The sequence below is a fragment of the Rhinichthys klamathensis genome, unplaced genomic scaffold, assembly GCF_029890125.1.
Source record: "Rhinichthys klamathensis goyatoka isolate OS25496 unplaced genomic scaffold, OSU_Roscu_1.1 h1tg000323l_1, whole genome shotgun sequence".
Lineage (NCBI taxonomy): Eukaryota > Metazoa > Chordata > Actinopteri > Cypriniformes > Leuciscidae > Rhinichthys > Rhinichthys klamathensis.
In genome coordinates, this window is record NW_026606839.1 from 1,996,412 (window position 1) to 2,012,094 (window position 15,683).

The 15,683-nt window shown below is 37.6% G+C and overlaps 1 protein-coding gene across 4 annotated transcripts in view; it reads right to left on the bottom strand.

The window, feature by feature from the left end:
* LOC130105607 (piezo-type mechanosensitive ion channel component 2) overlaps nt 1-15,683 on the bottom strand; it is a 144,666-nt gene that overhangs the window by 78,391 nt on the left and 50,592 nt on the right. For 3 of the 4 annotated variants that reach the window (XM_056271672.1, XM_056271669.1, XM_056271670.1), the window contains exons 8-11: nt 11,779-11,947; nt 9,959-10,081; nt 7,626-7,661; nt 6,438-6,567 (exon numbers count right to left, since the gene is read on the bottom strand). In XM_056271672.1, the coding sequence (XP_056127647.1) occupies nt 6,438-6,567; nt 7,626-7,661; nt 9,959-10,081; nt 11,779-11,947 (458 nt within the window). The remainder of the gene's footprint in view (nt 1-6,437; nt 6,568-7,625; nt 7,662-9,958; nt 10,082-11,778; nt 11,948-15,683) is intronic. The other variant, XM_056271671.1, reaches the window with a different exon arrangement.

The window sequence follows — 15,683 nt, forward strand, 5'->3', positions numbered from 1 at the left end:
ACACACACGTCACTCGGAGATCGCACAGCGCACACACACACTTCACTCGGAGATCGCACAGCGCACACACACACGTCACTCGGAGATCGCACAGCACACACACACACACACTCACGTCATTCGGAGATCGCACAGCGCACACACACACACACACACATCACTCGGAGATTGCACAGCGCACACACACACACACACACACACACACACACACTCACGTCATTCGGAGATCGCACAGTGCACACACACACGTCACTCGGAGATCTCACAGCGCACACACACGTCACTCGGAGATCGCACAGCGCACACACACACACACACACACGTCACTCGGAGATTGCACAGCGCACACACACACACACACAGACACACGTCACTTGGAGATCTCACAGCGCACACACACGTCACTCGGAGATCTCACAGCGCACACACACGTCACTCGGAGATCGCACAGCGCACACACACACACACACACACACGTCACTCGGAGATTGCACAGCGCACACACACACACACACAGACACACGTCACTTGGAGATCTCACAGCGCACACACACGTCACTCGGAGATCTCACAGCGCACACACACACACACACACACGTCACTCGGAGATTGCACAGCGCACACACACACACACACACTCACACACGTCACTCGGAGATCTCACAGCGCACACACACGTAACTCGTAGATCGCACAGCGCACACACACACACACACGTCACTCGGAGATCTCACAGCGCACACACACGTCACTCGGAGATCGCGCACACACACACACACACACACACGTCATTCGGAGATTGCACAGCGCACACACACGTCACTCGGAGATCGCGCACACACACACACACACACGTCATTCGGAGATTGCACAGCGCACACACACGTCACTCGGAGATTGCACAGCGCACACACACACACACACACACTCACACACGTCACTCAGAGATCGCACAGCGCACACACACACGTCACTCGGAGATCTCACAGCGCACACACACACGTCACTCGGAGATCTCACAGCGCACACACACACTCACACACGTCATTCGGAGATTGCACAGCGCACACACACGTCACTCGGAGATTGCACAGCGCACACACACACACACACACTCACACACGTCACTCAGAGATCGCACAGCGCACACACACACGTCACTCGGAGATCTCACAGCGCACACACACACGTCACTCGGAGATCGCACAGCGCACACACACACACACACACACACGTCACTCGGAGATCGCACAGCGCGCACACACGTCACTCGGAGATCTCACAGCGCACACACACACGTCACTCGGAGATCGCACAGCGCACACACACACACACACACACACACACACACACACGTCACTTGGAGATCGCACAGCGCACACACACACGTCACTCGGAGATCGCACAGCGCGCACACACGTCACTCGGAGATCTCACAGCGCGCACACACACGTCACTCGGAGATCGCACAGCGCACACACACACACGTCACTCGGAGATCGCACAGCGCGCACACACGTCACTCGGAGATCTCACAGCGCGCACACACGTCACTCGGAGATCGCACAGCGCACACACACACACACACGCAGGCACGTGCACAGGTAGGGCTCAACCTGTGCAGAGCACATGCCCTTTTTGCTCTGACACTCGAAGTGCCCTTTTTTTTTGGTGTTGGTGGTGTTTTCTTCTACTTCAATAAATCAATGCTATTGCTATTGGTCACCCTTTACGTCTGTCTGTCTGTTTTAAAAATATTTAGCCAATGAAAGATCTTAAAAAGAGCTTGTGTAAATCTTGTTCGATCTTAAACTGTCAGTAAAGCTGATAACTCCGCCCCCTCTATCGTGACTGAATGAACTGAAGCTCCGCAGCGGCCGCACAGCAGACAGCAGCTGAACGAAGTTTTGCAAGGGTAAATAAAGATATTGTTGTTTGAATAAGTACTAAACACTTTGTCTATAAAAGCTCATATTTTATTTATTTGATGTCTGACTGAGACATGTGGGACCTGAGAGAAAGGTCTACGCTAGAATAAAATGCGATTTTGGCCACATGTATTTTACAACAGGAAAAACTGAGCGCCTATATAGCTACAACAAACTTAACCCGTTGATGAAAATGTAACTTAATGTGATGCCGCCGGCGCCGTTTTAATGACGGACAAAATGCACATTTGCACACATTCGTTTGTCAAGAACCCCGTAGCAGTTAACTGTATTTGAGTTTGACTTTTGTAAAATGTTAACAATATATTCATAAGTACTACAACAAAATATAATTTGTTTTTACCATCGGAAAATCATAAGCACAGGCGCGCCCCCGCGCTGTTTCGTACTGAAACTACACAAAGCGACTGAGTGATCCTCGTCGTCACCTAGGTGACATATATTTCTAAGAAATTTTCTTCTTTGAATTATGATTGCTGATACACTTAACTTATTAACATTTCATCTTGTTATGGTAATAATATTAAATTATGGTTAATTCAAGGTTATTGATATGCACGTATTCACTATTTTTTAATCTATAGTATTGTATACTCTCTGCTCGTCGTCACATGTATAAATGTAGTAAAACATGGTTTTACTACAGTAATGTTGTAGTAGTAACTAAAAAAAAAAAAACATTACAGAAGATCACTGTGAAATCTTTATATTTTATCATGCAGAATGTAATTCATGATTTAATTCATTCCAATGCTTAATTTATTTGATCCAAAATACAGCAAAAACAGTAATATTGTGAAATATTTTTTACAATCTAAAATAACTGTTTTCTATTTAAATATTTTAAAAAGTAATTTATATCTGTGATCAAAGCTGAATTTTCAGCATCATCATTACTCAAGTTCAATACTCTTCACTCAGTGTCACGTGGTCCTTCGGAAATCCTTTTCACTGCAACTGTACTTATCACACTATTTTATTTATTTATTTTCATTGCTGGCTTATTTTAGGGAAAGTGTAATGAACAAGGGACCTTCAAGAGACCAACATTCCTGGTCCTCCACAGTATCAAGTTTTTGCCAGGTAGGCGGATACATATTGGATATGCTATAGTTGTATGGCTACCATTGTATGGCTATAGTTTCGTATAATCTGGAATTGAGTTGGACATAATTATTTAAATTATATTTCAAAATAGTTTCTCAAAAATACTTGACTCATGTTTATGTGTGACATTGAGAAGAGGGGAAGGTAGAGCAATGTTAACCAAATAATACAAATTAGCTTATGAAACCAAACAGAATAGCTAAAATATATATATTTTATTGAACTTTGTGTGTGCAAAGCAGAGAAAAAAAAATACATATATATATATATATATATATATATATATATATATATATATATATATATATATATATATACACTCACCGGCCACTTTATTAGGTACACCTGTCCAACTGCTCGTTAACACTTAATTTCTAAGCAGCCAATCACATGGCGGCAACTCAGTGCATTTAGGCATGTAGACATGGTCAAGACAATCTCCTGCAGTTCAAACCGAGCATCAGTATGGGGAAGAAAGTTGATTTGAGTGACTTTGAACGTGGCATGATTGTTGGTGCCAGAAGGGCTGGTCTGAGTATTTCAGAAACTGCTAATCTACTGGGATTTTCACGCACAACCATCTCTAGGGTTTACAGAGAATGGTCCGAAAAAGAAAAAACATCCAGTGAGCGGCAGTTCTGTGGGCGAAAATGCCTTGTTGATGCCAGAGGTCAGAGGAGAATGGCCAGACTGGTTCGAGCTGATAGAAGGGCAACAGTGACTGAAATAACCACTCGTTACAACCGAGGTATGCAGCAAAGCATTTGTGAAGCCACAACACGCACAACCTTGAGGCGGATGGGCTACAACAGCAGAAGACTCCACCGGGTACCACTCATCTCCACTACAAATAGGAAAAAGAGGCTACAATTTGCAAGAGCTCACCAAAATTGAACAGTTGAAGACTGGAAAAATGTTGCCTGGTCTGATGAGTCTCGATTTCTGTTGAGACATTCAGATGGTAGAGTCAGAATTTGGCGTAAACAGAATGAGAACATGGAACCATCATGCCTTGTTACCACTGTGCAGGCTGGTGGTGGTGGTGTAATGGTGTGGGGGATGTTTTCCTGGCACACTTTAGGCCCCTTAGTGCCAATTGGGCATCGTTTAAATGCCACGGCCTACCTGAGCATTGTTTCTGACCATGTCCATCCCTTTATGGCCACCATGTACCCATCCTCTGATGGCTACTTCCACCATGTCACAAAGCTCTAATCATTTCAAATTGGTTTCTTGAACATGACAATGAGTTCACTGTACTAAAATGGCCTCCACAGTCACCAGATCTCAACCCAATAGAGCATCTTTGGGATGTGGTGGAACGGGAGATTCGCATCATGGATGTGCAGCCGACAAATCTGCGGCAACTGTGTGATGCCATCATGTCAATATGGACCAAACTCCCTGAGGAATGCTTCCAGCACCTTGTTGAATCTATGCCACGAAGAATTGAGGCAGTTCTGAAGGCAAAAGGGGGTCCAACCCGTTACTAGCATGGGGTACCTAATAAAGTGGCCGGTGAGTGTGTATATATATATTATTTTTTTATAACTATAACATTTATAAAAAAAAATTATAACTGATATAACTATTTTTTGTACTTATATGAATTTTGATTACTTGGTGGGGGAAAAAAAGGGAGGGGGTGCCCTTTGTCAGTTTCAGCACATGCCCCTCAAAAGGTCTGTGCACGGCCCTGCACACACGTCACTCGGAGATTGCACAGCGCACACACTCACACACGTCACTCGGAGATCGCACAGCGCACACACACACGTCACTCGGAGATCGCACAGCGCACACACACGTCACTCGGAGATCTCACAGCGCACACACACGTCACTCGGAGATCTCACAGCGCACACACACACACACACGTCACTCGGAGATTGCACAGCGCACACACACACACACACACTCACACACGTCACTCGGAGATCTCACAGCGCACACACACGTCACTCGGAGATCTCACAGCGCACACACACGTCACTCGGAGATCTCACAGCGCACACACACACACACACACGTCACTCGGAGATTGCACAGCGCACACACACACACACACACACTCACACACGTCACTCGGAGATCGCACAGCGCACACGTCACTCGGAGATCGCACAGCGCACACACACACACACACACTCACACACGTCACTCGGAGATCGCACAGCGCACACACACACGTCACTCGGAGATCGCACAGCGCACACACACACACACACACTCACACACGTCACTCGGAGATCGCACAGCGCACACACACACGTCACTCGGAGATCTCACAGCGCACACACACACACACACACACACGTCACTCGGAGATTGCACAGCGCACACACACACACACACACACACACTCACACACGTCACTCGGAGATCGCACAGCGCACACACACACGTCACTCGGAGATCTCACAGCGCACACACACACACACACACACACGTCACTCGGAGATTGCACAGCGCACACACACACACACACACACACACTCACACACGTCACTCGGAGATCGCACAGCGCACACACACACGTCACTCGGAGATCTCACAGCGCACACACACGTAACTCGGAGATCGCACAGCGCACACACACACACACACACTCACACACGTCACTCGGAGATCGCACTACTATACTACTAAACATATTTACAGAGAAGAGTGTTAGTTTAGTTTCATTGAGATACTATTATAGTTTTTATTCGTAATATAAAGTTATTTTACTTTTATATTTTATTTTTTTGTCTTTTTTCTCTGTCTATATAGTTTTTTATTAATTTTTTACTTTAGTTTTAGTAATTATAGTACATCAAGTTAAACCAAATGAAAGTGAGAAATGTTGTCTTGGCAACTAGCTGAAATAAAATAAGTTCAAGATTTTTGAATATTTTATTTTAATGTTTATTTTATTTCTAGTAACACGATGTTGGAAACACTTTACAATAAGGTTCATTAGTCAACATTAGTTAATGTAGTAACTAATACATTAACTAAAAACTAAAATACATTTGTTTTTTAATATTAGTTAATAAAAATACAGCTGTTCGTTGTTTGTTCATGTTAGTTCACAGTGCATTAACTAATGTTAACAAATACAACCTTTGATTAAAAAAAATTATTAGTAAATGTTAAAATTAATATTAACTAAGATTAATAAATACTGAAAAGGTATTGTTCATTCTTAGTTCATGTTAACTAAGATAGTTAACTAATGAACCTTATTGTAAAAAAAAGTGTTACCAAAACCTTAACTTATAGTTTTAGTTTCTGTACTGTAATATATACTATACAAAACTATAATACCCTGGATAGAAACATCTAGATGTTGTTTGAGGTGTTTCAGTTATTACTGGATGTGTATGTACGGTATCTCACCCTCAGGTTCTACAGGCTGGTCCACTTTGTATTGAGGAGTGGAGTAAATGTCCAGCCGGACCGGTCCGTTCTCAATGGGGGCGGCCGACACATAGTCAAACGACGTCCCGTTGGAGTTCACCACGACTACCTTCAGAATCACAAGAAATATTCACACAGGGGACAGGAGACATGATGCGCTCAACAAATGACTAATATCAGTCTAAACGCAATTAATATACAGCATGCAAAAAGAAGTGAAAATTCTCTCTTTACATATTTAAAAAATCAAGGATGCACAATATATCTGTTTCTATATCTTGTTGTAATGGAAATACAGTGCTTTAATACACTGTTATGTAAAATTATTTGTTTGTCCAAATGGGTGAATCTCACAAAACCTGAAAAGAAAATTGCCATAAAAAAGAAAAAAATAGCCAATATTTTCAACAAAGAAAATGAGGATTTTAATTGTGTATTTTGACTATTTTATTGTACCATTTTCTTTCAGTGTTATGTGAAATTCCTATCTATCTATCTATCTATCTATCTATCTATCTATCTATCTATCTATCTATCTATCTATCTATCTATCTATCTATCTATCTATCTATCTATCTATCTATCTATCTATCTGGCTGTCTGTCTGTCTGTCTATGTAATTCTTTTTTCATTTTCATTCATGTGTATGTGTGTGTGGTACAGTATAGTACAGCATATTTTTATCACAATAATGAATTAAAATGCTTTTAATAAAACTAATCACATAAAATAAATCTAATACAATTTAAGGGCAATATATTAATAATAATAATTATTAATAATTTATTATCAATTATAATTTGATTAATTTAGCATTTTTTTTAAATATATATTTGACAGCACGAATATGTAATGCATTAGTAACACTAACTAATAATAAAAATTAATAATAAATAATAAACAAAGAAATACAAATGTATCTAATGAGATTCATGGGAATAATGTGAAATATATGAATAATAATAATGATTGTATATGTTTATTAATAAATCACCCAGAGAGATGGAGTTTCTCAGTAAATCGCACTGAATCACGCCACATCAAGAGCAGCGTACACACAAACACAAGCTGCTAAAAGCCTAAATCAATTACACTATATTTGTCTACAGTTAAAACTTGCAGACACAGAGTTACATAAGCCTTGGCAAAAGCACAGTGAGTGCAAACCTCTGAGGTGCTGTACCCGTCCAGAGTGCAAATGAGCTGAAGAGAGGGAAGAGAAAGACAAGGTGAATGTATTGATGAGCACAGGAGGGTCGATAACATTATGCTGTTCTCTAACATCAGCAGCACTGTTCACAGATAGAGACGCGAGGACAGAGTTCAGGACAACAGACACATCGCCTTCATCATGTTCTCAAAACACACATGCAAACACATCGCTTTTCATGCACTGGTTAAATTGGGCTTTTGTTTAGTAGTGCAAATATTCAAAATACACTGTGTAAGTGTTTATTTTAGTGCACTTTATCTATTTGTGTGGTTATTTTTCTCAAATCTCCACTTCAGCAACTTAACATACAACAAACTTTAGTTTTATTCCCATCTATTTTTCTTATTATTATTATTTTATTCATATGTGATTTTAATACAATATTTTTTTACACTTTGCATTAGGGTCCAATTCTCACTATTAAATTAATAGTGAGAATTGGGTAAATATGATGATATATGCATTATAAGAACTAATAAACATATAATTAGCATGCATATTACTAGGATATTGTCTTTCTGTTTATTAGTACTCATAAAGCACATATTATCATATATATCCAATTCTCACTATTAACTAGTTGCTTATTAGTATGCATATTACTAGGATATTGGCTGTTTATTAGTACTCATAAAGCAGATATTATCATATATATCCAATTCTTACTATTAACTAGTTGCTTATTAGTATGCATATTACTAGGATATTGGCTGTTTATTAGTACTTATAAAGCACACATTATCATATATATCCAATTCTCACTATTAGTTGCTTGTTAGTATGCATATTACTAGGATATTGGCTGTTTATTAGTACTTATAAAGCACATAATCATATATATCCAATTCTTACTATTAACTAGCTGCTTATTTGTATGCATATTACTAGGATATTGGCTGTTTATTAGTACTTATAAAGCACACATTATCATATATATCCAATTCTCACTATTAGTTGCTTGTTAGTATGCATATTACTAGGTTATTGGCTGTTTATTAGTACTCATAAAGCACATAATCATATATATCCAATTCTTACTATTAACTAGTTGCTTATTTGTATGCATATTACTAGGATATTGGCTGTTTATTAGTACTTATAAAGCACACATTATCATATATATACAATTCTCACTATTAGTTGCTTGTTAGTATGCATATTACTAGGATATTGGCTGTTTATTAGTACTCATAAAGCACATATTATCATATATATCCAATTCTTACTATTAACTAGTTGCTTATTTGTATGCATATTACTAGGATATTGGCTGTTTATTAGTACTTATAAAGCACATATTATCATATATATCCAATTCTAACTATTAGTTGCTTATTTGTATGCATATTACTAGGATATTGGCTGTTTATTAGTACTTATAAAGCACATATTAATGCCTTATTCTGCATGATCATATTCTACATCCCTTAATCCTCCTACCCAATACCTAAACTTAACAACTACCTTACTAATATAACTATTAATAAGCAATAAATAGGAGTTTATTGAGGTAAAAGTCAATTAATTGTGAGAATTGGACCCTAATCTTAAGTTTGACCCAAGCTTTTTATTCCTAAAAACATGGTGAAAATGTATTTTATTTTTGGATGTTGACGTATTTTCTGATTATATATGGAGTGATACAAATCCAAAATCCCCTCTGTAAAAACATTGACAAAACGAAGCAAGAATTTTGAATCTGTTTTTTTACAATGTTCGGATTTCTCTTCTGGAAATGTATGCAAATTAGTGCATCTTTAATTTGACAATGCCTAATTTGCATATTTAAACCAAACATTTCAGGAAACGTGTAATACAAAAAAATATTTTGTGATTCTTAATGCAATCAATCACCTGGGGAAGTATGATAATATATATTGATTATATTTTCCTTGCCTTAAAGGGACAGTTCACCCAAAAATAGTATGTAAAAATGAAACGTTTGTAACCAGACATTTGTGGACCAGTGACGTCTATAGTATTTTTTTCCCCATACTATTGAAGTCAATGTTGCAACACAACTGTCTGGTTACCAACATTCTTCAAAATATCTTCTTTTGTGTTCAGCAGAACAAAGAAATTCATCCAGGTTTGGAACAACTTGAGCTTGCCAGTAAATACATTTGTGATGCTCAACTATCCCTTTAAGACAACTAGACTAACTGCAGTTAAATATCAACTCGGAAAGCAATACTAAGTTTTTACTATTGTTGTCGCATGACCTCATTATGTGCATGTTTAATTCAAACTTCTATTGTTCACTGTATAAGAGTTCAAAGTTCCTCACATTTCTTTCCTCAGTTTTCTGATGCGCTTTCCACCAGAGCTGCCGCTTCCGGCCCAACATGTGAAGAACTGTGTTTCCAGCCGTCTCATCTCCCTCCTTCACCTCCTCTTCCTCACTCTCCTGCTGGAGACACATCAACAAACACAGAAATATATTCACGGGTGAGTGAAATTAAAATGCCGCTTGCGAATAAAAACGATGAAGATGATAAACATGTTTAATGGAGTCCTGAGACGAGAACAACAACAATGAGAACAACGAGAACAACTCATTTCATGAAATTCATGATTCATGATTCATCATATGATTCATCATCGATCACATCGATAGATTTATGCTGTGAAATCAAACCTAGAGGCGCATGAATCAATAAGCTCATACATGTGGGGCTTTAAGGGACCGTGTATTGAGCGCTCTACAAACCCTGAAGCGCAGCGTCACAGATGATCAAACCCATCAGTGCATTATTAACCTGGCATATACATCTTCATATATCAAACAGCAGAAAATATAACACACACACAGCTGGCTAATACTTCATTAAAATCATTCTGAGAGGTATTTCTTGATTTTTTGCTTTATAATTGAAATGTTTATGCCAATAATGCCAGATTTGTCTCTGTTTTCTCAAAAATTCTTTTAAAATCTATTTTTCTATGTATTAAAGTGCATTTAAAAGCATGAAATCATGACAAACGTGACATAAATGATTAAAACACGGCATGATCTGAACCCTCTGCAAACAGTGAGTGTGTAAAAAATGAAAAGTTGTTTTCAAATAAGATTGTTTTTCTCCATTGGATTTTTTTAGGCATAATATTATTTGCTAATATTTATTTAGAAACATTCTGGGTTATTTATTAAGAAATATGATTTTGCTTTATCTAAAGGAATATTGGAAAATAAGGATAATACATTTTTATTTTTTAAAAATCTTTTGTAAAATCCATGAACTATTAAAATCAATTTCTTTATGTATTAAAGTAGATTAAAAAAGCATCAAGACGAACATGACGTCAATAATCAGAACACAACATATGAACAGTAAAGTTGCTCTGCAATAAAGACAATTTGTGCACAATATTAAAGTAAGTAATTTATAATTATTCAAAGTAATTTAAGCATAAATCTAATCCGTTAGTGAGGTAAACAAATAAGAAAAAGCTTTCTGATCATATTTATTTAGACATATTCTGATTTATTTATTAAGAAATTGATTTTTTTGCTTTATCTAATTGACATGCTTAATTGGGAATATTCTTTTAATTGGTCAGTAAATCATTTTATAGATTTGATTTGTCCCTGTTTAATCCATGTAACTTTTCATATTGTTGGTCTTTTGTAAAATCCCTAAATTATTAAAAATCCATTTCATAGTGTATTAAAATGCAATCAAAAATTAATTAAATCAAGACAAACATGACATTAATCATCAGAACAAATGTGCTCTGCAATAACGGCGTTTCATGTGTAAAATATTAAAACTTGCTTCCAAAACTTTTGTAACTTTAGATGTTTGTCTATTTATGTTCAAATAAATTTAATTTTAAATAAATAAGTTTCACTTGAAATAAATAAATAATTAACATTATTCATGTTCAAAAACAAGAAAAAGCTTTTTGCCAATGGAATAAATTCAAATATATTTTTAACTGGAAAATAAGAGAAAAATCTATTTTTTTGGCAGTAAATACATTTAAATTATTTCCATATTACCAAAATAATATTTTACACTACATCTTAAAATATCAGTATAATATATTTTTTTCACTTTACAAGACAAATAGATGATTTTGATTTTAAAGTGGCATTAGGCTCACCATGATCATAGGATCCTGCAGCCACAGGCGGATCAGGGTGGCCAGTGTGTAGTACAGGACCAAGAGCATGATGGGATTGACAAAATGGTGCCATTCCAGATTATGGTTGACAGCGAGCTTCCAGGTAGAGGAGCAGTCGGTTCGAACGATGGAGGAGATACCAAACACACTGTGGAGAAACATTCAACTGTTAGTGTTTTCATTACGCGGTGTTTTTAGCCTCTTCTTCTCTGGGAGAGAAATGATCACATGACCACGGCCCACTGTAAGGGAAAAACAGGAAGTGATGTCGATAGAAAAGGCTGTCAACGCTCTCATTCAACAGTCACGCAGATCTTTCATCAACTACAATTAGTCCACAGTCTTTTCCAACCAGAAACAACACACACACACACACACACACACAGGGCTGCTTCCACAGAAAATGAGAAAGAATAGCGGGATTATGGTATCTATTACTATTTATGAATCCCAGGGAAGTAGGTGAAACAGGCGGATAACTAAGAGTGTGTGAGTTTAATGAGTTTATCCGACCACAATGCACTTCTAACTTTGAGTCGTCTTAATTAACCTTGCCATCACGACCGCAATGCAAACCTTAAAAGCTGCGTTAAACATTGAATTGATTTGAAATCACTCAGAGAAACACATCAGTAACACACTTTCTTCACACTGCGACCATTAGAGCAAATAATATGTAGTGAACACATTTAAACAAGGCTGCTGGACTATACATAGAGCTAATGGCTTCACGCAGTCGATGGACTGATGCTGAGCGTCAAGGCCACGAGAGATCCGTCAGCACCTGCAGATCAGAAACGCCTCATAACCCGGCGCTTTACACTGCTCAGATCCAGAACACGGATGGGAATATCCGGTGAAGGACAGCTAGTGCTAAAATAAACAGTAGAGGTGTGTTTGTTGCAGCATTTTAAGGCATCGCAGGCATGCAGAACCGGCTCTAAAGCATCCATCCATCATGCTGACGCCGACGCAGAGCCACAAGATCAGGGAGAAACCACACTATTATTACGCTTGTGCTCAACTGCTGCCTTTTCCACTGATAAAGCAAATATTTTGAAATTTTACATCGATTTTTTGCATTGTGAGATTTTTTCACGATTAATCGCGATTAATCGCATCCAAAATAAAAGTTTGTGTTTACATAATATATGTGTGTGTAGTGTGTATTATTATTTTTAATACATAAATACCCACACATGCATGTGTATTTAAGAAATATTTGGATGTATATATTGTACAGGGAACTACACTGCGACCATTGCGACCATAATGCCATTGCGACCCTAATTTTTAAATGGGTCGCAAATGTATCACCGTTTGATTATTTTTGTACCTACCTAATGTTTTAGGCAATATGCTATGATTTACTATGAGCATTTATTAAAACAGAAATGTGTATTTTAAGAATACGTTTTATAACGCGCTCTGAGCATTCAACACATCAAGTTGGCTTCGCGGATTCGCGCTTGTTTAACTGAGAGAACGAGCAGAGAGAGTGAAAGCCCCAGTCGCGCGCGCGCTCTCTCTCCCTCCCTCGCTCATAATAATGAATTGAGTTGACTGAATATCTTTGAGAATACACGATGGTAAAAGGTCGGAAGACCGAAGTTTTTTTTTTTCTGAACTACCACTGGTTGTGAATTGTGCTAAAATAACGTTGCCTCATCTTCTCTGAAAAGCTTTCCACACATTCAGATGGCATAAACCACTCTTTCAATAAACAAAACAAAAAATATATCTGGTGATGAAATGTTTTCTGTGTTGAGACAAATCTTGTGCGATGTCCTAAACTGCCTGGATAATCACACAACGTGTGCCGTGGTCCGTTAATGACACGTCCGATTCGCGAACTGACTCCTTTGAACCGATTCACTTTAATGAATGGTTAAAATAACAACTGATCTGTCCAACACTGAACTCAAGAGTCATTCTAGAATTATTCATTCTTTCCAAGTAGAGCTATTCAAGTCATCTGGTGAAATTGTTTTTATATCGCAATATATATCGCAGAAAAATCAAATATCGCAATGTCATTTTTTTTACCAATATCGTGCAGCCCTACTGTAAATTCTGTGGGCCTTCAATTGCAGGACTGTCCAAATTTGTAACTGCGTCAAAACAATTCAAACACGAGTCATTGAAGCTTCACAATGACATATTATATTTATTTTACTTTTCCTTAAGAGTTCAGAAGTCTGCCCATCTGTGCCAACCATAGCATGGTGAAATCCAAAAGAAATTAATTTAGCACTTTATTGTGTAGGCTACTGTATTTTCTATTGCAGTAAATCTATCCCAACCATTTTTAAAGAAAACAAGAAGGCATGTGTTTTAAAAGATGGAGAGTAAAATAAAAAGCACATCTGTATGCAATACAGTTTCACTATTGGTCATTATTATCCAGAGCGGCTTACTATATAAATAATTTGTGCGACCAAATCATGTTTTGCGCTAGTAACTGAAAAAGTTAGTAGCGCAAGTGCCACCAGTGGAAAATGTTAGTGTAGTTCCCTGTTGTATATAGACTGAATGTAGCCTATATATAATGTATATATTTTATATAAATTTAATATTTTATATATAAATAACATATTTTTCTTAAATATATACATGTGTGCATTTATATACAAAATAATTATACACAGTACACACACATATATTATGTAAACACAAACTTTTATTTCGGATGCGATTAATCGTTTGACAGCCCTAATATTTATACATAATTAATATTATATATAAATATAAATATTTGATATATTAATCAACACGTTTTTCTTAAATATATACATGCATGTGTGTGTGTATTTATATATACAAAATAATTATACACACTGCAAACACATATATTATGTAAACACAAACTTTTATTTTTGGATGCGATTAATCGCGATTAATCGTTGCATTTTTTTTTTATGTTAGCAATAGTTGTATTTTTATTTGATGTATATTTTATATATTTTTCTTTTTAACATTTTTTAATGTGAACAACAATGAGAAGAGCATCCGCACAGAAACTTTTATCTTTCACTTAAAACTGTTACACTCATACAAACTCCGATCTTCTGGGCTTGACATACTCAGACCACTTTGTCCAGATTTTGTAAAACACAGGGCTGCCAACTCTCACGCATTCACCGTGAGACTCACGCAATTGAGCCAATTCTCACGCTCTCACGCCACACCCCCGATTTCTCACGCTGAAGTGTCAACCCAGTCGGTCAAATGCCTGAAAGATAAGTTTATCTATAGATCTACCAGTTGAGCCATTCGTGATCGAATAGTTTTACCGCAAATTAGTTAAAATATCCTGTAATCTATAGCGAGCGAGCGTGCATGCGAGACAGATGTGTTGAGCTCCTAACGGCGCGCTCCTAACCGCGCACGCGCACACGACGGCAGAGAGGTGATTAAGCGAGCTTGCGTGTCTTTCGCAACACAACCCAGTGGACAGTTAGACTGTATTGATACAGTTGAGAAATAATAATATTTTTACAGTTTTCAACAATAATTGGCATTGTTGAACCCTTGCTCTTATTATATTTCTGATTTCTCAGTTTTGTCATTATTTTAGCAAATAATTTATTTTATATGTTTTGAGACAGTTTGTTTGAAGAAGTTTTAAAGAGTTAGTAAAAGAGTAAAGTAAAAGTTAAAACTTTTTTATTTAAGTAGGCATCTATTGTTTATTAAGTAGGCCTATTTATTTTGTATTAATACATAACCTTACTGTATTCATTCATAATGTATCATTATTGCGTGACATTTGTGTCAATAATCGTCAAGCACAGGGGACTTCGCGTAGTGGGAGGGGGCCCCCAAATCAAATTCTGCTTAGGGCCCCCAAAAGGCTCGGACCGGCTCTGGAGACCAGACAGACA